General features: G+C 35.4%; 1 protein-coding gene and 1 pseudogene across 2 annotated transcripts in view; one reads left to right on the top strand and one right to left on the bottom strand.

The window, feature by feature from the left end:
- Window positions 1-23,060, top strand: part of DSC2 (desmocollin 2) — a 36,555-nt gene extending 13,495 nt beyond the window's left edge. Inside the window, exons 6-17 of one of the 2 annotated variants that reach the window (XM_004059278.4) lie at window positions 1,210-1,354; window positions 2,281-2,447; window positions 5,966-6,100; window positions 6,663-6,848; window positions 8,737-8,993; window positions 9,100-9,242; window positions 14,139-14,363; window positions 17,178-17,414; window positions 18,169-18,293; window positions 19,869-20,126; window positions 20,673-20,718; window positions 20,805-20,916. In XM_004059278.4, coding sequence (XP_004059326.1) covers window positions 1,210-1,354; window positions 2,281-2,447; window positions 5,966-6,100; window positions 6,663-6,848; window positions 8,737-8,993; window positions 9,100-9,242; window positions 14,139-14,363; window positions 17,178-17,414; window positions 18,169-18,293; window positions 19,869-20,126; window positions 20,673-20,708 — 1,914 coding nt within the window. In that variant the 3' untranslated portion in view covers window positions 20,709-20,718; window positions 20,805-20,916. Of the gene's footprint in view, window positions 1-1,209; window positions 1,355-2,280; window positions 2,448-5,965; window positions 6,101-6,662; window positions 6,849-8,736; window positions 8,994-9,099; window positions 9,243-14,138; window positions 14,364-17,177; window positions 17,415-18,168; window positions 18,294-19,868; window positions 20,127-20,672; window positions 20,719-20,804 lie in introns of both variants that reach the window. The other variant, XM_004059277.4, reaches the window with a different exon arrangement.
- LOC115931498 (uncharacterized) lies at window positions 16,412-16,524 on the bottom strand (annotated as a pseudogene).
- Window positions 23,061-23,345: the final 285 nt, after the last annotated feature.

Genomic DNA, 23,345 nt, shown 5'->3' with positions numbered 1-23,345 from the left:
CCAGCTAATTTTTTGTATTTTTAGTAGAGATGGGGTTTCACCATGTTGGCCAGGCTGGTCTCAAGCTCTTGACCTCAGGTGATCTGCCCATGTCGGCCTCCCAAAGTGCTGGGATTACAGGCCTGAGCCACCGTGCCTGGCCAAGAACAGTTACTTAGTTGGCACAAAAAGATCTGTGAACCTCTTTATAGTATGGAGATATCATAGGAGGTAAATGAAGTTCAGTCATTAAGTAAACCTCAGTACCTTGGCAATGGGGGAGCATTAGTTTATGGGGAGCAGGTAGGGGGTGTGACAGTGCTTACCTAAGCTTACTCGGTCCTTTAATCATCTGGTTAATTTCCTATGCTGGAAAGTGAGTTAATATGAAAGAATTTAACCTAATGCTGGTTTGATTTCCCAACAGGACTTGGTCATTTTGCTTAAGTCAGTTTTAATTATTTTATGTCTATTTTGGATGAATTAATTATTCATTAGAAGACCAAATTAATCAAATAAGACAGGCAAGCTTTGAATAAAGTATTTAGGTTTAGAATTGCCATGGCCTGGCCTTCTGAGTACCTAGGATGTTCTGGCCTTTGTATGATAGCTGTTATGAGAAAATTGGTATTGAAATTCATATTATAAAAACAAAAAAAATAAACTGTATTCCACCACAATTTACCACCATTCATTTGTTTCATTTCTGATTCACCCTTTTTAAATTAAAAATTCTTTGAAAAGACTTACCCAAATGTAACCATTGATATGCCTAAAGTCCTCATTAGTAGAAAATAGGTAATATCCCAGTTAACTGTACCTGGGTAATCCTACAGGATCCCAAGTTCAGAAAGATCCAGAAAGTTGTATTTAAAATCCATGCACCTGAACCTTTCAAACAAAGCAAAATAAAGAAGTCTTCAAGGCTGTTTGGGAAAATAACAGTAAAAATTGTTACACTCATGAATAACAGTATAGCAATAATGAAGAAACTAAAATTATCTTTCATAAATTTAAAGAGATAAATTTAAACATACAATGCTATATTGAATCATGAAATTAGGCACCTCTTTGGCATTAAAATTATATCCATATCCCAAAACAATAACAAATGGTGAGACTCATACTGTAGTTCTGAACAGTCTCCAAGTTAAAGCCAAAATGAATTTGAAGCATACCTCATTTTAAAAGATTATTTTCACTTTTCTCCTTATTTTACTCTCTTCACAGATAATTGCCTTTGCAACAACTCCAGATGGGTATACTCCAGAACTTCCACTGCCCCTAATAATCAAAATAGAGGATGAAAATGATAACTACCCAATTTTTACAGAAGAAACTTATACTTTTACAATTTTTGAAAATTGCAGAGTGGGTGAGTACCTCCTTAAACAATATGTGGCAAATTAACTGTGTTTCAATTCATACATTTAGTTTCACTATGTCCGTTGGGAAGCAGCGTATCCCAGCAGCAAGAATAAGGGACTCTGGGTGGAATTTTACTCTGTGTTTCAGTAGCTGTGTGACGCTTGGCAAATTTCCTAATCTTGGCAAGCCTAATTTCTTCATCTGTAAAATGGGTTATCAGTATGCCAGATTGTTGTGAAGATTAAGTGAAGCTCAATACACAGCGAATGCCAAGCACAGTGCCTGACAAATAGGAGTTAATAAATGTTATGTTGTCATCCTATGGATGGATGGATGTAAGAGAACATAGCCCAAAAAGAATAAGTCTTTCACTAATTGGAGATATAGTCTTAAAGATATGTACGGATGTTTGCTAGGATTAAATGTGATTGCCAGTATTCTGGGCATGATTATGAAAGTCACTGAGAATAATACAAACATTTTCTCAGCCCTGTGAAAATGGTCTGTTTTAACTAAAAGTCAGAATGCAGTTTTGGAGACCTTGTCTAGAAAGGTCTAAGTGAACCATGCAGTTTTAGAGAAAACTGATTCCTATGATCAATCTAAGCACAAGCTTACAAACAGAGAAAAGTTATAGAATAATCAGAATTGTTTAGTCTGAAAATACATGGAGGGATAGTATCAACATTTATAAAATCATACATTAAATACAATAAATATGAATATGATCACCCAATTCGAAAATGCTAGTATGCCAGAATTTTTGAAAGGAAGTGATACTGTATGGAGAGGTCTGCAAATTTATAAAAGCCATGACTTTGCTATGTAATAATGTGGTCCAGAACTTTTTTGAGGTGGGTGAAAAGGAATGAAATAAAGGGAACATAGAACATGTGAATGTTTTGGAGATTAAAAAGGACTTTTCTTCTCTAGGCACTACTGTGGGACAAGTGTGTGCTACTGACAAAGATGAGCCTGACACGATGCACACACGCCTGAAGTACTCCATCATTGGGCAGGTGCCACCATCACCCACCCTATTTTCTATGCATCCAACTACAGGTGTGATCACCACAGCATCATCTCAGCTAGACAGAGAGGTAACATAAACATTAATAAAACCTGATTATAATGTGGCTATTCAATAGTACCTGTATAACTCCTGTAGATGTGTTTTTGAAAAGTATGTTGTGAATCTCATTTTAGAAACATTATTATTTTATGTATGTTAATAGAGATCACTAAATAACCTTGGAGTATGCTGGTTTTGAACTGCTAATTCATTCTTTTCTGAATTGTATGTTTCATACAATCAGATTTCCTGATATAAACATATTTACAGTATTAAAACAAAATGTCAAATATGAAAAGTGAACCTTTTAAATATATGCAGAAATTTGTTATCATCTTTTCAACAATCTCATCTACATTCTACCTCTTACATAGATGAAAAGACAGTTTATGTCTCTCTAATCTCTGGTTTCCCATTTTCAATCAACTGCTAGAAATCTTGATTTGGATGTCTGACAGGTACTTAAGATGTAATAAATCTAAAATATAACTTGTCTTCTTTTCTTCTAAACATATTTTCCATTCTATGTTTTCTAGTTAAAAAGATATTTATATATTCTTTCTCTATTAATCATTTTCTATTGTCACCTTGGAGTCATGGTCTCCAAATTGTATTTGATGTCTCTTGGCCCCCCTGAATCACATCACTTCCTAAAGCATGTTTTTACCTCCAAGATTGTTTTAAATCTATATTCTGTCTCTTTGTACTGCAATACCCTAGCTTAGTAATTCATTCACTTAGTTATTCAACTATTACCTCCTCCCTGAAGCATTATTCATCTAAATTCTTATAGCAGTTTCTGTGTCCTTATTTACTATATTTATAATCCTTAATCTTAAAATATAGTAATAGATGTTTATCAGGTATTTTATTTGATTCTTAAGTCTTAAATCTTCAGATTAATTTTCTCTTCCTTCCTCTATCCCTGGTGGATTAGGGTAGTGGTTCTCAAAAGCTTTGGTCTCAAGACCAATGCTTGACATTATTACATATTGTTAAATATTGTTGAATATTGTTAACAGTGTTAAATATTGTTGAAAATCCCAAAGATCTTTTATTTATTAGGTTATATTTATCTATGTTACTTGTTAATGTTTAAAACTAAGGAAAGTTTAAGTTATATATTAATTTAAATATTAAAAATAATAAATTAATTACATGTTAACAGTTAAAATTCTTATAAAATAACAGTAAAAATTGTTATACTTTTTCTTCTTTTTGTACTTACAAAATAAGTACATTTTCCAAAACAGTACAATTTAGTGGGAAGAATGACATCGTTACGCATTTTTCCAAATGTTTTTAATATTTTGCTTAAGACAGGTGGATTCTCATATCTCCTTCTGCATTTAGTCTGTTACAATATGTAGTTTTAGCTGAAGCATATATAAAGGCAATCTGACATGATATAAAATTAGAAAAGAGAGTAGTATTTTGATGATAATTACAGATCACTGTGGATATTATTCCTTGATACTACATGAAAACTTGATAAGGAGTAGCTAGTTTCCTAAATGTTTTTGGTAATGTGGACTCTGAATCCTCAACAATGACCTTTTGTACTTTATTACGTTAAAATCCATTGCTCTATCTTACACTGTGAGTGACCATTTTACCAATACATCATTCTATATTGTGCATTGGTCATTTGGAAAATATTGGTTCACCAAGTAATGCAGAGCTTCCAAATATTGACACATTGCATTAAATAATATCAAAAAGATCACCTCTTTACTTCCATTGATATCACATTGGTTGATAAAGGTTTTCCAAGCTTCCCATTTGTGTTTGAAATCTCCAGTTTATCATTGGCAACAAATAGTTGTTTTCCCTGAAGTGACAGATTAACTTTATGTTTTACAAAATACTTTCATAAAACTATGGTCTGCATAGCCATAGATGTCTATGTGAAAATAGCATTCTATGGAAAAAAAAAAAAAGCAAAAACTCAACAGCTTGTTCAGCTCCTAAATCAAACAATCACAGAAGTGCTTTTCTTTGAATAGATTCTTCTGAAATAATCAGTTGAAAACACTTGTCCAATGAAGGAGTTTACCCAGTGGTGCTCTCTAGTAACTTTTTGACCTCAGGATTCCGGTTTTCTTCAGTTGCCTACAACCTTTTAGTCCCTTTAAACATCAGAATTTCTCTTCCATCTGAAGATAGCATAAGTTAATACTTAGGGTATCAAACTTCATTTCCTTGTTTCATTAGCCAGTTAATTATTTCCAATAAATTTTAGTTCACTACAAACAAAATATGTATTCCTTCTTGAAAGTACAGTAGCATGATGTTTTACAATTTTTCAGTTGAAATAAGGCCATTATTTTTCAAGTCTACACATGTGATTGGTTATGAGGGAGGAGTAAATCTGGAAAATTATGTGTGTTAAAAGCAGGAAGATCAAGAGAAACTTTAGTTTTATTTTAGATAATGCCTAAGGAAAAGAAAGTTTCAGAGATGATGGAATTAAGGGAAGAATCTTTGTAAGAGAAGGGTGAACATTCTAGGTAGAAGATGAGGATAGATTTTAACATGCTATTTTGTCTTATGAAAAGAGATAAATTAGGTAGGAAAGGTAAGCATCACCATCTTATAGAAGAAGAAACCTAGACAAAGTGAATTTTCCAATTGCCCAAGATTGTGTCTCTTATTTTTGGAGTTGGAAACAGAACCCAAGTCTCCTAATGCTCAGTCCGGAAAGCATTATTACTGTATTGTTTTTAATTCTCCCATATCTCAATCACTTACGATAAATGAAAGTTATAAGGAGAAACACTTTAAAATATTTAAATGCTTCAGATGTTTAAAAATATTTTTTAAGGTAGTGATGAGTTTTCAACAATATCTGATAAATTGAAAGCCTTAAGAGCCAGATTCTATTTTCCACAGAAAGAAAAAAACCTACATAGCCCCAGACCTTTATCTTCATGTCAGTTTAGATGATCTCTTAAATGTAACATAAACCCTTAAAATCTATATTTTTTGCAGGAAGAAATTTCATTTTATTGTTTTGTTAAAAGACTATTATAAGAGTCATTGCTGTCTATTTTTTTGAACATAAGAATGTACTTTGGCTAGGAGATAAAGGTTTTGATTAATTACCAGGCAATTTTAAATGCACTTGTGGCAGATAGCTCTTCTTTTTCTGTTGAATAAAGACAAAACCAATTGATTCTATATTCTGTAAGTTAATAGCACTATAAATTTGAGAAACTATTCAATTTTCATAAATTGATTAAAAATTCCTAGTGTGATTCTCCTGCCTCGCTTGAACCCGGGAGGCAGAGGTTGCAGTGAGCCAAGATCACACCACTGCACTCCAGCCTGGGCAACAGAGCGAGACTTCGTCTCAGAGAAAAAAAAAGAAAGAAAAGAAAAGAAAAATTACTAGTGAGAGAAAATTCTTCTAATACACGAATGCTGTGAAATGTAATAATGCACTTCTTAAATTCTTAGTGCAAAAAAATTATGGAGTGTAAAGTAAGATTTCAATTATAATGTTGGTGCTTTCACCCAATAATTAAATTCTTTTTTTGTTTTCAGTTAATTGACAAGTACCAGTTGAAAATAAAAGTACAAGACATGGATGGTCAGTATTTTGGTCTACAGACAACTTCAACTTGTATCATTAACATTGATGATGTAAATGACCACTTGCCAACATTTACTCGTACTTCTGTAAGTGTATGATATTAATTAAAGAAAAATGTATAGACCAGTTTTAATAGTTTAATATGCACATCTCTGGCCTGGCGCAGTGGCTCACGCCTGTAATATCAGCACTTTGGGAGGCCGAGGCGGGCGGATCACCTGAGGTCAGGAGTTTGAGAACAGCCTGGCCAACATGGTGAAATCCCGTCTCTATAGAAAATACAAAAATTAGCCGGGCATGGTGACAGGCACCTGTAATCCCAGCTACTTGGGAAGCTGAGACAGGAGAATCGCCTGAACCTGGAAGGCAGAGGTTGCAGTGAGCCAAGATTGGGCCATTGCACTCCAGCCTGGGTGACACAGTGAGGCTCCGTCTCAAAAAAAGGAAAAGAAAAAAATGCACATCCCCATCCACCCCTCATGATTTCAAATGAAGTGCCCCAGTGACATTAAAAGTTGTTTAGTGCTAGGGTTTAAAATCATGTAAACATAGTACTTTGGAAATTAGAAGAGTAGGATTTACTTCACATGGTGTTCAATTTTTGTGAGAGTTACTAATGAAATTTTTTGTTTGCTTTTATTATTTTAGTATGTGACATCAGTGGAAGAAAATACAGTTGATGTGGAAATCTTACGAGTTACTGTTGAGGATAAGGACTTAGTGAATACTGCTAACTGGAGAGCTAATTATACCATTTTAAAGGGCAATGAAAATGGCAATTTTAAAATTGTAACAGATGCCAAAACCAATGAAGGAGTTCTTTGTGTAGTTAAGGTAAGAATAAATTAGAACATTATTTGTAGTTTATAATATCATAGAATAGCATGCTAGAATTTAATGGAAAGAAAGGAATTCTGATAAATGTAGGAATAAAATAGGTATATAAGTAAATGCAAATGCTCTGTTCTTCATATACAATGGAAAGAATATATTAGTTTTTGATAATCTTTTGTTTAGGTATGTTTTTTTTAAAAAGTCCATATAATACAATATCTATTTTGTAACCAATATCTTTAAATGGTTCAAAAACTAGCACAGCTTTGATGCCCCTGGAACAGTGCCGGACTTTTCCTAGCCCAGTTTTTCTGTGTTTGGGTCAAGGAGCCTTTATTTACTTACTGAATTTCCCAAATCAAGAGTTACTCTTGGTCAGCCCCATGGAGAGGTTATTCGTAGGTTTGTTCATCATATTCAGTATATATTACATCCTTAGCATCCAGGTTCAGAATGAAAATCCTCAATGATTCAATGATGCAAACACTTCTAAAACTTCTTTCTAATACTATTTCAGCAGCCAGAGTTAGTGCATAAAGCAATCTGAGCTCCTTTAGCCTTGGACAAATTTATAGACTTATTTCTGCTGCATCTTTAACCAGAACGTGGTTTTACAGTGGGTCTATGCCATTTTCTTTTTGTATATATTCACAAGGAGCATGGATTAAAAAATGATGAATCCATTTTCCTTACAATGATGAAAATAAGCTGCTGTTTTTATATTATTTTCTCTATTTTAACATAGCAGAGAAATTTCCTTTAAATCTTGTCTCTTTCTTCACCTAACCCCTCCCCTAATCCTTGGTATTCTCAGAAGGAAATTTATCTGTGTGAAGTCCAAGACCTGAAAAAATTTCTGTCTTCTAGGACATGGTTTCACTAATTCTCATTACAACTACATATCAGGCAAGATAAAATAAAACCTTTTATTGAATGTGTTCCCGTCTTTAAGACAGGAACTGGAATGGAAGACACACATAAAAAAAGAAAATATGATGCCCATAAGCTTTGTATTTTCTTGTCTTGCTCCTCTTAAAAGCATTTAAAAAAAATTTACCCATTTTTTTCTCTTCCTCATACCAGGTACAAATAATTTTATTCATTTTAGGAGGGTAAGACAAGCTGTCCTAAAATTTATGGTGTAGTAAATAACTATTGTTTATAGTATGAATCCCCTAAAGGAGTATCTCATGTATTAATATGCAAGAACCCTCATTAAATACTCTCTGAAATCTTCATCAATACCTGTTATGCTACTTATCTTAAATTTGCAGTTGAAGAACAATTTTCTGTCCTTTTTTTTTCCAGCTTTACCCAAGTACTGAATCAGTGGGAGAACTCCTCTGTCTCCACCACCACTGGGTTTCTGGGTGTATTAGTCTGTTCTCACATTGTTATAAAGAACTACCTGAGACTGGATAGTTTATAAACAAAAGAGGTTTAACTGACTCCCAGTTCCACAGGCTGTGTAGGAGGCATGACTAGGTAGGCCTCAGGAAACTTATAATCATGGCGGAAGGCAAAGGGGAAGCAAGCCCATCTTCACATGGCAACAGGAGAGACAGAGCAAATGGGGATGTGCTACACACTTTTGAACAACCAGATCTTGTGAGAACTCACTCACTATCATGAGCAGTGGGGAAATCCGTCCCCATGATCCAATCACCTTCCTGATGGTCCCTACCCCAACACTGGGAATTACAATTCGACATGAGATGTGGGTGGGGACACAGAGCCAAACCATATCACTGGATATATGTTTCATATTCTCGTGGTTATTCCCAACATGACACTTAACATATTTCCAAATTTAACATTATATATACTCGTTAGCATTGCCAAATATTAAATGAGTTCATCTGATTTTTCAATACATTTGCTTTCGTAGCCTTTGAATTATGAAGAAAAGCAACAGATGATCCTGCAAATTGGTGTAGTTAATGAAGCTCCATTTTCCAGAGAGGCTAGTTCAAGATCAGCCATGAGCACAGCAACAGTTACTGTTAATGTAGAAGATCAGGATGAGGGCCCTGAGTGTAACCCTCCAATACAGACTGTTCGCATGAAAGAAAATGCAGAAGTGGGAACAACAAGCAATGGATATAAAGCATATGACCCAGAAACAAGAAGTAGCAGTGGCATAAGGTACTTACTATTCTATTTTAGTTTTAAAATATATAGCTTATTTTGTTACATTATTATAATTTAGCATATGATAAATTTTATTATTTTAATTCATCATTACCAACAGGTATAAGAAATTAACTGATCCAACAGGGTGGGTCACCGTTGATGAAAATACAGGATCAATCAAAGTTTTCAGAAGCCTGGATAGAGAGGCAGAGACCATCAAAAATGGCATATATAATATTACAGTCCTTGCATCAGACCAAGGTAAGAATTTGTCTTTAAGCCAGCTACATACTTCCTTGGCTACATACATCTTCAGTGTTTAAGCCAACAGTATACATTTTAAAGCTGGGTACATGCACTCTGTTTTCATATCTCTCAATGATAATATAAAGTAAGAGGTTTACTATAATTTATAAACTCATGTCTGCTTTCTAATAGCCTTCTCAGTTTTAGATGTAATTATAAAATAATTTACTCTTAGAAACACTTGAGACCATAATTTATTAAAGTTAAAATTATTAAAAATTGAGAAAATTATTTTAGTAAAACTTGTTTCAGCTGGGTGTGGTGGCTCATGCCTGTAATCCCAGCACTTTGGGAGGCTAAGGCTGGAGGATCACTTGAGGTCATGAGTTCGAGACCAGCCTGGCCAACATGGTGAAATCCCGTCTCTACCAAAAATATTAAAAATTAGCTGGGTGTAGTGGCATGCACCTGTAATCCCAGCTACTCGGGAGGCTGAGGCAGGAGAATTGCTTGAACCCAGGAGGTGGAGGTTGCAGTGAGCCAAGATCGCGCCACTGCACTCTAGCCTGGGCGACAGAGTAAGACTCTGTCTCAAAACAAAAACAAAAACAAAAACAAAACAAAAACTTGTTTCAATTTATCTACTTATTTCGCTTAAAGTGTTCACTTTGTAGGAAAGTGAGAACATACTTACATAGTGCAGTCCTGGAAAAGAGCTCTAACTTTTTACAGGAAGCTAACAATATACTTGGGGGTTAGAATTCTGATTAAAGACATTATATAAAAATAAATCATGGTATATTTATGATCATGGTAAATAAATAGTATATTATAAAATTAGAGAGACAAACACTGAATTCATATAATCATATAAAATGTAAAATTATGTTCTGTGCATTCTATAAAATTGAGAGAAATATGAGTATGATGATTATGAGACGCGTTTGGTGCATAAAATATAATTTCTATAACATGAATTTGAACTTTATGTCTTTGTAAAATAAATATGCTAAATATAACAAACAAATTATTATACTATAACTTGCAAAATTAGAATTTAGAAGTGATTTTGGAAGATGATTTATGTATTCCAGTTCTCTGTAAATTAATGAGAAATGACTCAGTTTGTTAAATTGCTAAAGTTGTAATCATTATTGATTTGTCTTTAACTAATTAAAGACTGTCCTTTAAGGCCTCAGATTCTCATGTCTTTTTGCCAAGAAATACTTGTTGGTCAAAGGCAAATGAAAAGAAAAAAAAAACATGAAACTCAACGGCACTTGGAAATAGTTTATTGACAGTTGAGATAAAAATTGCTGTCTGAAATTAGAAATTTTGCCTGTAATTTTATTCTACATTCTCGTCTGTTGCAGAGGAGTTTAAGTGATTGAGAGATCAAATATTTGTTATGGAATTGAGATGGGGCACTGCTTATCATCATTGTGATATAGAATAAATGTGTAATGAGGCTGTTCCCATTCATTTCTTTTGAAGAGGGTGGGAGTCATTGTGTTACTCTGTGTGAGAGAACTGTGAATCAGTAATTCCACGTGTTTACTTTGTGAATTGAATGAAATGAGATCATACAAAAGTGTGTCATTTTTCGAAAAACCTTTTTCTAAAATCTATACTGGCTAATTTCATTTGGGTTCTCCCTGCCACTCCCTAATGGAAACCTCTCCTCATGGATACTGCTGTCTTGGGCTGGTGCTCACTTCCTGCCTTCCTACATCTCCGCAGCAATTGCTTCCTCTTTTTAAAACTCTCTCTCAAGGCTTCTATGTCTAAACTTGCCCACACATTCCTGCATGCTTTCTGGTCTTAACTGCCTTCCCCTCTCCTAAACATATATATTTCTTAAGCTTTAAATTCAATTTATCTTTTCTTCTTAACTTCTTAATCTAAATTGTGTTGGCAGCTTTACCCAGAAATCACCTCTATCTAGTTGAGCTTGAGATTAATGTTTCTATTGTATTATTCCAGCTGTTAGAGTGGGGTTACTTGCAACTATTTTAAAACATTTGACTGAAGTGCGTCATGCACATAAAGCATGAAACCATGGATAGTGCACCTCATGTGACTTCGTATTTGGAATTAGCCTTTGTCCATGTAGAATTATATTATTACTAGAAGATGAGCATTTTATGCTGACATTCCAATGAATAAAACAGTATGTATAACTCATCAGCAGATGAAAAACAGCTATGAAACACAGTGGATTAGATATCTGAGATCTTAAATGTTCTTCTATGTCAGTGTTAATCACAATGTGCAAAAAAAGATTGGAGTTTAATCAGTGAGCAACTGTAAACATCTACTGGAAGGAAATTGAAGCATTTATCCCAGTTGTAGAAGAGCAAGCACTATAGAGTTCAGTTTTTAAAGATAGCACAATTAACCAGATTCAATAGGTAAGGCATGTGCTCTCAATTGTGTGTGTGGACTCAAAGGGAAACAAATGTTCAAGACAACCAGCAGTCCCAATTTTCAGAGAGAGCAAGGTAACACCACATAGCATGAGAACAGGATAAGTTGAGGGACAGAAATTATTCTGCTCTAATGAATAGAAACATAAGCCAGATACATGAAATATATATTATCTACCTGCTTCCTTTTTCTAATGTAAATACTCTTTTTCGAAGTTGTCCAAAAATGGAAGGTAGTGGCATTGTTTCTTGCTTCTCATTGTTTTCTCTCCTAGTTCTTTTTTCTTCTTGCTGAAGTATATCCTTTACTATATTTTTTTCAATTGTGGAATGTGAATTTTAAACTCTCTCAGTTTTGTTGTTCTGAAAAATATTTTAATATTGGCCTCATACTTAAGTGACACTTTGACTTGGTTTAAAATTCTGAGTCAACAGCTTCTTTCCCATGGCACTGTGCAGCTATTAACCCATTATCTTCTGGTATCTCTTCTTGCTGATGCTTCTTGTTCTGTCAATTAACGATTGTCCTTTTGTAGGTAATATATTTAGGTAGCTTTTATAGTACCCTAAATTGAGTTCTACAGTGTTAGTACAATGTGTATGCCGTGGATTTTTTTATATTTGTCTAGTTCTGCAGTCAGAAAATACTTTCAATCTGAAAAGCCATGTTTTTCTTTAATTCTGGAGTATTCTCAGCTGTTAATCTCTTTAACTATTGCTTCTCTGCCATTCTGTCTATTCTCTTTTTTAGAATCCCTGGTAGGTAAATGTTGCTGTTTATTTTCTACTGGAATTTGAGCTGTAATTTCATTCTTGTTTAATTGGTTACCCCTCTTTATGTCTTTGAAGATTCTAAACATACCTGTTTCAGAGACGTCTTGGATAGAATGAATTAATCTTTTGACTGGTGCTTTTGTTGGTTTTCCTTCTTAGTGTTAATCTTGATTATTTGGGAATTTTAGTTTGCAGGCTTATATTAAATGAGAGGTGTTTGCTTTGCTTTCTGTTTTTGTTTTTTCCCTCTCTCCCACTTTGCCCATATTAACTACTAGTCTTGTAGTTGCCTTCACCTGCTCTTTCTCTGTGGCCCACGGTTTAGAACCAGTTCTTAACTTGGTGGCCTAGTGCTCCTGACCCATGATGACGCTGGCTCTATCACGAGTCCAGTTGCTGTGCTGCAGGTGCTCTGGCTGAGGTTGTGACTTCAGGGCTGTGCTCGGAGATCTTCCCGAGCTTGGCAGCTTCATATAAGACACAGCCCCAGGCAGTGGGTGGCACAGGGTTTTTTAATTCTGTTTTCCACCTGTAATGTCAAAAGCCTTCTTTTTAAACAGAAAGAATGAATGATTTAGAGACAGAACTCCTGGGTTTGTGTTCAGTTTCAGACTTCACAACTGCATTACTAATCTGTGGCGTGGGTCCATGGCTGTTTCATCTTTCAATCCCCCAGATTTTCCAGTGCAGTGCTTTATATAAAGTCGTTATCCTGTAAGTTTCTTTCTTTCTTTTCTTTTCTTTCTTTTTTTCATTTTGAGACGGAGTTTCACTTTTGTTGCCCAGGCTGGAGTGCAATGGTGTGATCTCCGCTCACTGCAACCTCCGCCTCCCGGGTTCAAGCGATTCTCCTGACTCAACCTCCCGAGTAGCTGATATTATAGGCATGTGCCACCATGCCTGGCTAATTTTGTATTTTTAGTAGAGATGGGCTTTCTCCATGTTGGTCAGGCTGGTCTCAAACTCCTGACCTCAGGTGATCTGCCCACCTCGGCTTCCCAAAGTGCTGGGATTACAGGCGTGAGCCACTGTGCCCCGTCTATCCTGTAAGTTTCTATTGAATATACAGATAGATGAATTACTTGGGCTACAACCCACAGTGATTATTTCAGTTTTCAAGTAATTTTCTACTCCTGGAGTCTTCTGCCCTTTGAATATTCCCATGTACTATTTTTGTTACAATCTTTCAAATATGTAACTTCAATTTCTTTGCTCCAAAACCTAAGTGCTACCTATTTATCCAACAAACTCTAAGCTCCCTAGTCTGGCTTTCAAAGACCCTTAGCTCCTGCTTCCGTGTCAGTTTCTATCTGTCTACCTTCCCTGTCATTGTCTCCAGATCACGGGTGTGTATAACGTGCGTTTCCATCTCCTTGAATTTCCTTGTGCTTTTAAATGTACCAGAAGTGTCCTCATTCATACTCTCTTCCTTCCTCTTCTCACAAATCAGCCAAAACTTGCCTCTAATAAAATGCAGTAATAATTTAGCGAATGAATAAACACATCTTAATAGCAGTCATTGTTTGTACAACCCATATGAAAGTAATACTATTTTTCTTGTAACATTCCCTGAGGACATAGCTTGTGACTGCTTGTCATTGTAACTTCTACATTATAGGTGCTTAATAAATATTTTTCAATGTGTTCAGTGCATACTTTTGTGGTGAAAACTCAAAACATAGAAAAACTATTTTTATTTTCATTTTTCTAGGAGGGAGAACATGTACGGGGACACTGGGCATTATACTTCAAGACGTGAATGATAACAGCCCATTCATACCTAAAAAGACAGTGATCATCTGCAAACCCACCATGTCATCCGCGGAGATTGTTGCAGTTGATCCTGATGAGCCTATCCATGGCCCACCCTTTGACTTTAGTCTGGAGAGTTCTACTTCAGAAGTACAGAGAATGTGGAGACTGAAAGCAATTAATGGTATATATATTTTTGAAAATTGCTTTGTCCTTTTCAACATCAGGATGTCTGCGATACTTTTTTTTTTTTGTATGAAATAGGAGAAAATTCACCATGTGGGAACCACCAATGAAAGTTTCTCAGTTTTTGTGTGTTGGGAGTAGGTCTCTCTAGTGTGTCTCTAATACTATGCCGAGATTGCCTTCAGTGTGTTGTGAATTCTCACTCCTACTCCAGACACACACACACACACACTCTCTCTCTCTCTCTCTTTTTTTCTCTTTCTCTCTTTCTCTCTCTTAGACTTGGTCTAATGCAGTCATTTCCTAACTTGTGTACCTCTCACTGGCATAGATTTCTTTATAGTTTCCTGGGTCATAAGGGAGTCCTCATTTGTTACTGGTGGGCTCTCCAGAAAGCAGACCCTGAGGCAGGGCATCTCAAGCACAATGATGACTAAGGAATTTGCTTGGGATCAGTAGCTTTGAAAGGAGGAGAAGTAGGATTGGGCAAAAAGAGAAGTCAAGCTGCAGCACAAGCCAAATGACAACCTCAGGGAACCCCAGGGGGAGTCTGAGCTAAATGGGCCTTCAGAGTGGTCCTGAATCGATCCCCTATTCTCTCTTATTGTTCCATCAGTGTATGTGGGCTGCCTATGGCAAAAAGGCACAATCCCGGAAGGTGCTGATGGCCTCCCAAGCAGCTGGGATGCAAGTCCTTCTTTGAAAAGGGATCCGATATACACCACAGTGTCCACCACGTTATCTCTCCTCTCTGCCACTGTATTGACTTCTGACTATTTCATGTCTATTGTATTCTCCTTGGGATTCTCCCCTAACTTGGTTCCCCATCTGTACTTTTGTCTTTAGCCCAGAAGGATCTACAGTGATAAGTATGGCAAAAATGAAGGCAACCTGTCTACATTATCACCACTGCCTCATTCCCTAGTTGGCCCGTAACTCTTCAGCATGTTCCCCATCTCCTTCTCACACTGCCTATGGACCATGGTGTCATGGTCTACCAGCTTTTGTGACTCTAGAACCACTGAATGAGGCTTGCTTTTTAAATGCCCTTGAATGTTTTGCAGCCCCATGCTTTCAGTGAATATCCCTCAATTTCCTGTTATGACAAATTAGAAAAGAAAGGTTATGAGGGAAAGTAAAGGGAGAACAGGATGGGGAAAAGAAAAATGAAGACTTATAGAAATAAGCTAAACTACTATGTCTTGGATCCTGCTCTGTGAACTAACAAGATTTTCAGCTTTCTAAACAATATTCTGGGGTGTGTGTGTGTGTGTGTGTGTGTGTGTGTGTGTATCGGGGGGTTATCAGTTTATTTTGGGGTGGGGAGGAAGAATTAACTTTATTCTTGGATTTTTTTCTTTTCTACTTATTTGGTGTCATGATATTAATTTTTAAATAGTGTTGATAGAAGGTGGACTTTTTTTTTCCCAATAGTCTTACTTAGCAAAATAAAACTTTGGCAGCTGTATGTTTGTCAACATCTTTGTTATTTTAAAGATGTACTTGTCTGGGTAATCACTTATAAGCTTGGGAAACACCGAAGTTTTAAGAAGAATATACCCTAAAGAGGCTTTGAAGTCAGTTAAGCTTAGTGTCAAACGCTGGTTCTTCACTGTTTGTTAGTTACGTAAATCTGACCATGCTATTTATTGTCTTTGAGCATCAATTTACTAAAATGGGATTTTTGGGGGAGTAAATGAGATAATGCATGTGATACACCATGACACATTAGGAATTATAAGTTTTGGTTTTGCTAGTCTCATTATAATTTTTTACAAAATAGACTTAACAGGTTAACCATGGCTTCTCTTAAGATGGACTTAATTCAATGTGTTTTTACCCAAGCATTCAAATTCGTATTTAGAGCTTCAAATACTATGCAGAAAATGAGAATGTCATACTGGGCAGCTTTGTGGGAGAGGGATTATTCTATGGGACCTGGTATCTGCATTTAGAGTAGTAGTATATCTAGTCTCCAAAACCAAGATTGTATTGGCTTCTAAATTTTTTTTAGTTTTTTATTGTTTTTTTCTTCTTCTAAATTCAAGTCATACAGGTAATGTACTGTTGTCGTAATAAGGTTTGAGAGACGTGCGTCTCACACATGAGCATAAAAACCCTATCATCATGCTTATGCACCATAAAAGCCATAAAAGAATCTGTATGGGCTTTCGGTTCTAGATATTTTCTAGCCTTTATCTAAGAAAACTACATCAAAACTAAGACACGTGCAGTTGGTCCCTTTGTCCTTTAGGACCAGGAGATGCAGCTCCAGCTGTGTGACTCATGACCTGCTAATGTAGTCACTGTCAGGGGTGTTTTAAGTTGTCAGAATTAGTCTCTGACAGTAAGTCACAAGTATTTATGTTTATTTGGCACAGTTTTTGAAAATGAAGTAAAGGAAAACATCCAGAATTTCAGACTATTACTTCGATGAAGCGTGTGTAAAAGAAAATGTACACTCACTGGTTTAATTAAATATTTTCAAGATATGGTAAAAACTAATCTATTAACAAGTCTATTAGTTATGATAGGAAGGATTTGTTTACACACAAATAAAATATATTATTACAAGAGCCAAAAGACTTTGTTTAAGAGGCAGCATAGACAAACTTTTGTATGTAATATGTTTGCAATGGGTATAGATTAGAAGTACTCTAGCCATTCACATTTAGAATCTTCTAGCAGCTATGCCATCCCATCAGGAATATCTGTTTCTAGGAAAATATAACTATCTGATAATGAGTTATTTATGTTCAGAAGAAATCAGTGACATCGTATAATGCTTGGTTTTATTTATTTATATTTTCAGATACAGCAGCACGTCTTTCCTATCAGAATGATCCTCCATTTGGCTTATATGTAGTACCTATAACAGTGAGAGATAGACTTGGCATGTCTAGTGTCACTTCATTGGATGTTACACTGTGTGACTGCATTACCGAAAATGACTGCGCACATCGTGTAGATCCAAGGATTGGCGGTGGAGGAGTACAACTTGGAAAGTGGGCCATCCTTGCAATATTGTTGGGCATAGCATTGCTCTTTTGTAAGTCTTAAGTCCTTTCTTGAATTCAAATAATACCCTTTAAAGTAACTTTCAAGACACTTTTCGTTTTTTGAGACAGAGCCCAGGCTGGAGTGCAGTAGTGTGATCTCCGCTCACTGCAACCTCTGCCTCTGGATTCCAGTGATTCTTATGCCTCAGCCTCCCGAGTAGCTGGGATTACAGGTGTGCGCCACAATGCCCAGCTAATTTTTTCTACTTTTGGTAGAGATGGATTTCACTGTGTTAGCCAGGCCAGTCTCTATCTCCTGGCCTCAGGTGATCCCCCCACCTCGGCCTCTCAAAGTGCCGGGATTACAGGCGTGAGCCAATACACCCGGCAACTTTCAAGACACATTCTAAGAATCAGTGCTATTTCCTATAGCTGATCATTTGCATGTAGCTGTATTTTTATTTAATATATAAATATATTTAATTTACATATTTTAAGTGCATTTATGTATAGTTCTAGTGTCTTAGTTATTATAGACATAAAATTCAATGTAGAAACAGAACATGTAACATAATTATAGCATATCTGTTTAAAAGTTTAAGTAGATATGCTATTTAAACTTTTAAATAGCATATCTATTTAAACTTTTCTATTGTATACTGCTTTGACACAAGCAATCCAGGAAAGCTGTCTTCTTTTAATATACACTTTTAAGTTTATGATTTATCTGTGTATTAACCATTGTACATTTATAACTTCATATTATTTTATGATAAACTCAAGTATATTTCTTTCTTCCTCCAGGCGTCCTGTTTACGCTGGTCTGTGGGGCTTCTGGGACATCTAAACAACCAAAAGTAATTCCTGATGATTTAGCCCAGCAGAACCTAATTGTATCAAACACAGAAGCTCCTGGAGATGACAAAGTGGTAAGTAGTCTGGCTTTTTAAATAAATACAAAGGATGAATTCGCTTATAATGCGTATTCCTTCTAAAATGATCTTTTCTCAGAAAAGTTCTTTTGGTATCAGGCAATTTACCATAGAATGTCATGGGTCCCCTGAAACAGATAAAATGACTTTGATTTACATGATGATATATGGTATTTAAATGTGGCCGTAGTGTGTTACTTAATAGTAAAAATGCTTTAGTATGTCATTGTTATTTTTACTTCAGATGATTCATGGTTTCAACTTTAAGCCTTGTCTTTTGTATATATTTCAACTGCTGTTTGTGCTGTAAAAATGCTGCTTTTAATTATTCACGGTTTACCAACATGGTTTTACATTTTCTGGCAACAGTAAAATCACTACAAGCCTTGATCATCGTGGGAAGAACTTTAATAGATTCTTTCTGGCTCTAATATGGGTTAGGAAACAGCCTGAGGCCAAATATATGAAATAGCAATGCTAGCAAGTGGCCATTTCTCCAACTTTGCTTTCTAGCTCAATATGTGGAAAAGGAACAAGTAAATACCCTGTAAGAAGTGTAATTGATGACTAGGGCAAGAAAGATTTAGAAAACAAAAGCATGACAGTATCCAGGAAGGTAATGAAAAAATAAAATTTAAATAATATTAGAGTTTCCAAAAATGCAACATAAATAACTAGTGGTCAAAGCTTTGGTGTTCTTGTTATTTTCCCTGCCTAGTTTATTCATATATATTTAGATGGCAAGGGTTTATTGTTGCAGTTAAGATTTTTATGGCAATTATAGTCTTATTATTTTTGATTTAGTTGAAGTATAACTGAATTAGATACCAAATGGAAATATTGATCATTACTTCTGTTTCTGCTTTAGTCAGGTAAAAGGGAATTAATTTAAACTAAGCAGAGTAAGTATATGTGAGACAACAGTGTTTATTTTGAGGTGTGAGATGTAGGAAGGATTGAAGAATTAGAGTTGCACAGTATTCTAAGAGGCTTTTTTTTTTTTTTTTGGAGACAAGATCTGGCTCTGTTGCCAAGGCTGGAGTGCAGTGGCACAATCACAGCTCACTGCAAGCTCCGTCTTCCAGGTTCAAGCGATTCCTGTGCCTTAGCCTCCCGAGTAGCTGGGATTACAGGTGCCTACTACCATGCCCAGCTGATTTTTGTATTTATAGTAGAGACGGAGTTCCACCATGTTGGCGAGGCTGGTCTTGAATTCCTCATTTCAAGTAATCTGCTTGCCTCGGCCTCCCAAAGTGCTGGGATTATAGACATGAGCCACCACAATGGGCAGGTATTCTAAGAGATTTTTAAAGAAGGAATATACATCAAGCTTCCTAATTGATCTCCAGGTACCAACCACTTGACAGTTTGCTTGTGTGGCTACTACGTTAAATTATGGGGTTTCCATAGTTGGGTATGCAGGATTGACAAAATAGATTTAGTTCCTGCTCTCAGAGAGCTTACCTTCTAGCACACACACACAAAAAAGGGATTATCCGCTTGATGTTGTTCTTTTTCATAATTTTGTGTTCCTCTCTGTATTATCCCTAATGCAAATTGTTTTCATTTCAGTATTCTGCGAATGGCTTCACAACCCAAACTGTGGGCGCTTCTGCTCAGGGAGTTTGTGGCACCGTGGGATCAGGAGTCAAGAACGGAGGTCAGGAGACCATCGAAATGGTGAAAGGAGGACACCAGACCTCGGAATCCTGCCGGGGGGCTGGCCACCATCACACCCTGGACTCCTGCAGGGGAGGACACACGGAGGTGGACAACTGCAGATACACTTACTCAGAGTGGCACAGTTTTACTCAGCCCCGTCTTGGTGAAGTGAGTTTTCCTAAGTGGCCTACAAATCTATTTTAATTTCCTTTAAACTTTATAAATAACTAACTGAATTCTGACTATAATTTTCAATTAATTATGAATCTACTAATTCTACTAATTGAAAGCTATTATTTTTCCTCAATTTTAATTTAGTTATGTTCAGATTTAAGTGGTTATTTACTTCCCCTCCTATTTTTTTAATTGAAAGAATTACTAAATGTGTGATGAGATTTAAATTAGTGTCTCATGGCTTTGTGCTAATATTTCCCATCTGACAACTTGTACCTTAGAAACCAAAAATGTGGTACCAGCAAGACCAGCATGTACTATCACTGTGTCTGTCTGGGAAGAACTGAGCCCACATCAATTTGTCTTCAGTTTAATGGATGCATGTCACTTTCAGCTAAAATTTTGAAAGGGAAAGTAATGACTATGTAAAATGAACACCTGTATACTTGCTGCCACATGCGTGACTTTTAGAAACATGCTATACTGAATTTATAGTGTGATGTATGAAACAGACCAATCATGTGCATTTTTTATGTATAGGAATCCATTAGAGGACACACTCTGATTAAAAATTAAACAATGAAAGGTAAATCAAAGCAATTACTTTTATGTTAGTAAATTTTGGTGTTTAAAATAATAATAATAAAAACGTTGTGTTTTTCCCCTTGGCAGAAAGTGTATCTGTGTAATCAAGATGAAAATCACAAGCATGCCCAAGACTATGTCCTGACATATAACTATGAAGGAAGAGGATCGGTGGCTGGGTCTGTAGGTTGTTGCAGTGAACGACAAGAAGAAGATGGGCTTGAATTTTTGGATAATTTGGAGCCCAAATTTAAGACACTAGCAGAAGCATGCATGAAGAGATGAGTGTGTTCTAATAAGTCTCTGAAAGCCAGTGGCTTTATGACTTTTAAAAAAGTTACAAACCAAGAATTTTTTAAAGCAGAAGATGCTATTTGTGGGGGTTTTTCTCTCATTATTTGGATGGACTGTCTTTGGTCAAATGCACATTTACAGAGAGACACTATAAACAAGTACACAAATTTTTCAATTTTTACATATTTTTAAATTACTTATCTTCTATCCAAGGAGGTCTACAGAGAAATTAAAGTCTGCCTTATTTGTTACATTTGGGTATAATGACAACAGCCAATTTATAGTGCAATAAAATGTAATTAATTCAAGTCCTTATTATAGACTATTTGAAGCACAACCTAATGGAAAATTGTAGAGACCTTGCTTTAACATTATCTCCAGTTAATTAAGTGTTCATGTGGTGCTTGGAAACTGTTGTTTTCCTGAACATCTAAAGTGTGTAGACTGCATTCTTGCTATTATTTTATTCTTGTAATGTGACCTTTTCATTGTGCAAAGGGAGATTTCTAGCCAGGCATTGACTATTACAATTTCATTTTGGTGGAGTTTAGTTTTAGGTTTTATTGTATATAAAATCCTGCACTGAATCTGTGTCTCCTCTGTTACCTACTTTTGCCAGTGAAATTTAAGTTTTAAAATACTTTCAGAATGTATTTTTACTACTGCAAGTTTTTGGTCTTTAAAATGTCAAGTAGCATCTCTCTCTTTCTCTCTGTCTCTTTCTGTTTCTCTCTCCCTTTCTGTTTCTCTCTCCTGTTTTTTTTTTTTTTTTTAATTTCCATATGGGCTAAATAATCCAAATATTTTAAAAATCTGCCTCTCTTTTCTTCTCTCATAAAGTGAATTATTCCTTTTTTTTGTTTTATGTAAGTGTATATATTCTTAGTTTTTCTCGAAATCATTGTAATGTTAACTTTGTTGTTTCAAATATCTTGGTGATTGCTTCATTATCTCTTCAACAAAAAAAACGTTTAATTTTGCCATTGAAACTGTAGAACTATGCCATGCTTTTATCAGAAGCAGTGCTCTGTGTTAACAACAAGAATGGTGTAATTAGAATTGGGATGTGGATATTTACTGTATGACAACACATTTACAGTTCTGTAATGCAAGGATGCAGTTTAAAAATGCGAAGTAGTGATGGTTTTTGAAATAAGCTTTAAAATACAGGGATCTTGAAGGCTCCCTGGGGTAACTATTTTATAACTTAGATAAAATGGCTAGTCATATCTGTGTGTTTGTAAAGTTATTTTTTTAATATTTTAAGATTACAATTTTAACAAATGTAGAAATGAGCCAAACTATTTAAATTTTAAAACAGTAAAACAAAATGAAACTTAATAGCTCACGAAATTCCAGTCCATGTTTCATGACTTATTTTAGTCAATGAATTTTCTATGTATACTAAACATATGGACATTTTAAATGTGTTTCTAATATTTTTGATTATCTATAATGTGCCTGTCTTCAATTCACAAGATTGGGTTATAACAATTATTTGCCAGATTAACATTGGGGAATTATTTGATAACCAGCTTATCTTATCAGTAGTTTTATTGCTGATCAGGCAAAAATAGTTTTCCAAAGTTATTTTTAATAAAGTATATACAAAATTCTTATATATTACTAGTCATGATAAAGTAAATTAAGCAGTTTTTAAAACTTAGTGTGAGTTTGTTCATCACAGGTCTGATATGAGTTTAAGGGATTTCGCACTTCCTGAATTAGAGAAGTAAGACCCCTTCCTTAGATTCCTGTTATACATTTTTTAAAATGTAGAGTTTGTTTTGGAGACATTTTCAGTGCATTGCTATTGCCATATTTATATAATATGACTATTCTAAAGGCTGTGAGGCCATGGGGTATTGGTTAAGTTGCCTGCTTTTGCTTTGTCCATTTTCATCATTTTAAAATGGGGCATAATAACAGAACTTGTTTCCTAGGGCCATTGTAAGTCACTTGAATAAAAAATAGTTTTGAAGCATGAGAGTCATACAGAGTGGTCCACCTAAAAGGCACTCCTGATAATAATAAATGATTTTAAACAAGTCACATGTACAATTCATTTCATGTTAACAAAAGGTCAATTAAGACAATAAGATACTGAAAAGATTTTTCACTGTAGAACATGTCTCTTCATAATGATCACCTGATGACTGGGTCTTGTATGTTCAGTTTTTCAGAATACATAGTGCAAAGATTGCTGAGGCATTCGTATGGGATTGCCTGGTTTGAAACACTGTGAAACTGTTAGGTTCAAATTGGATGAAAAGCAGAACATCCGCTTCTTAAAATGGGCACTAATTCTAACACCCTATGAAAATTATGTGTATT

Source organism: Gorilla gorilla, chromosome 17, assembly GCF_029281585.2.
Source record: "Gorilla gorilla gorilla isolate KB3781 chromosome 17, NHGRI_mGorGor1-v2.1_pri, whole genome shotgun sequence".
Taxonomy (NCBI): domain Eukaryota; kingdom Metazoa; phylum Chordata; class Mammalia; order Primates; family Hominidae; genus Gorilla; species Gorilla gorilla.
Note: the sequence above shows the minus strand (reverse complement) of the source record. Positions and strands in the feature narration are given on the sequence as shown.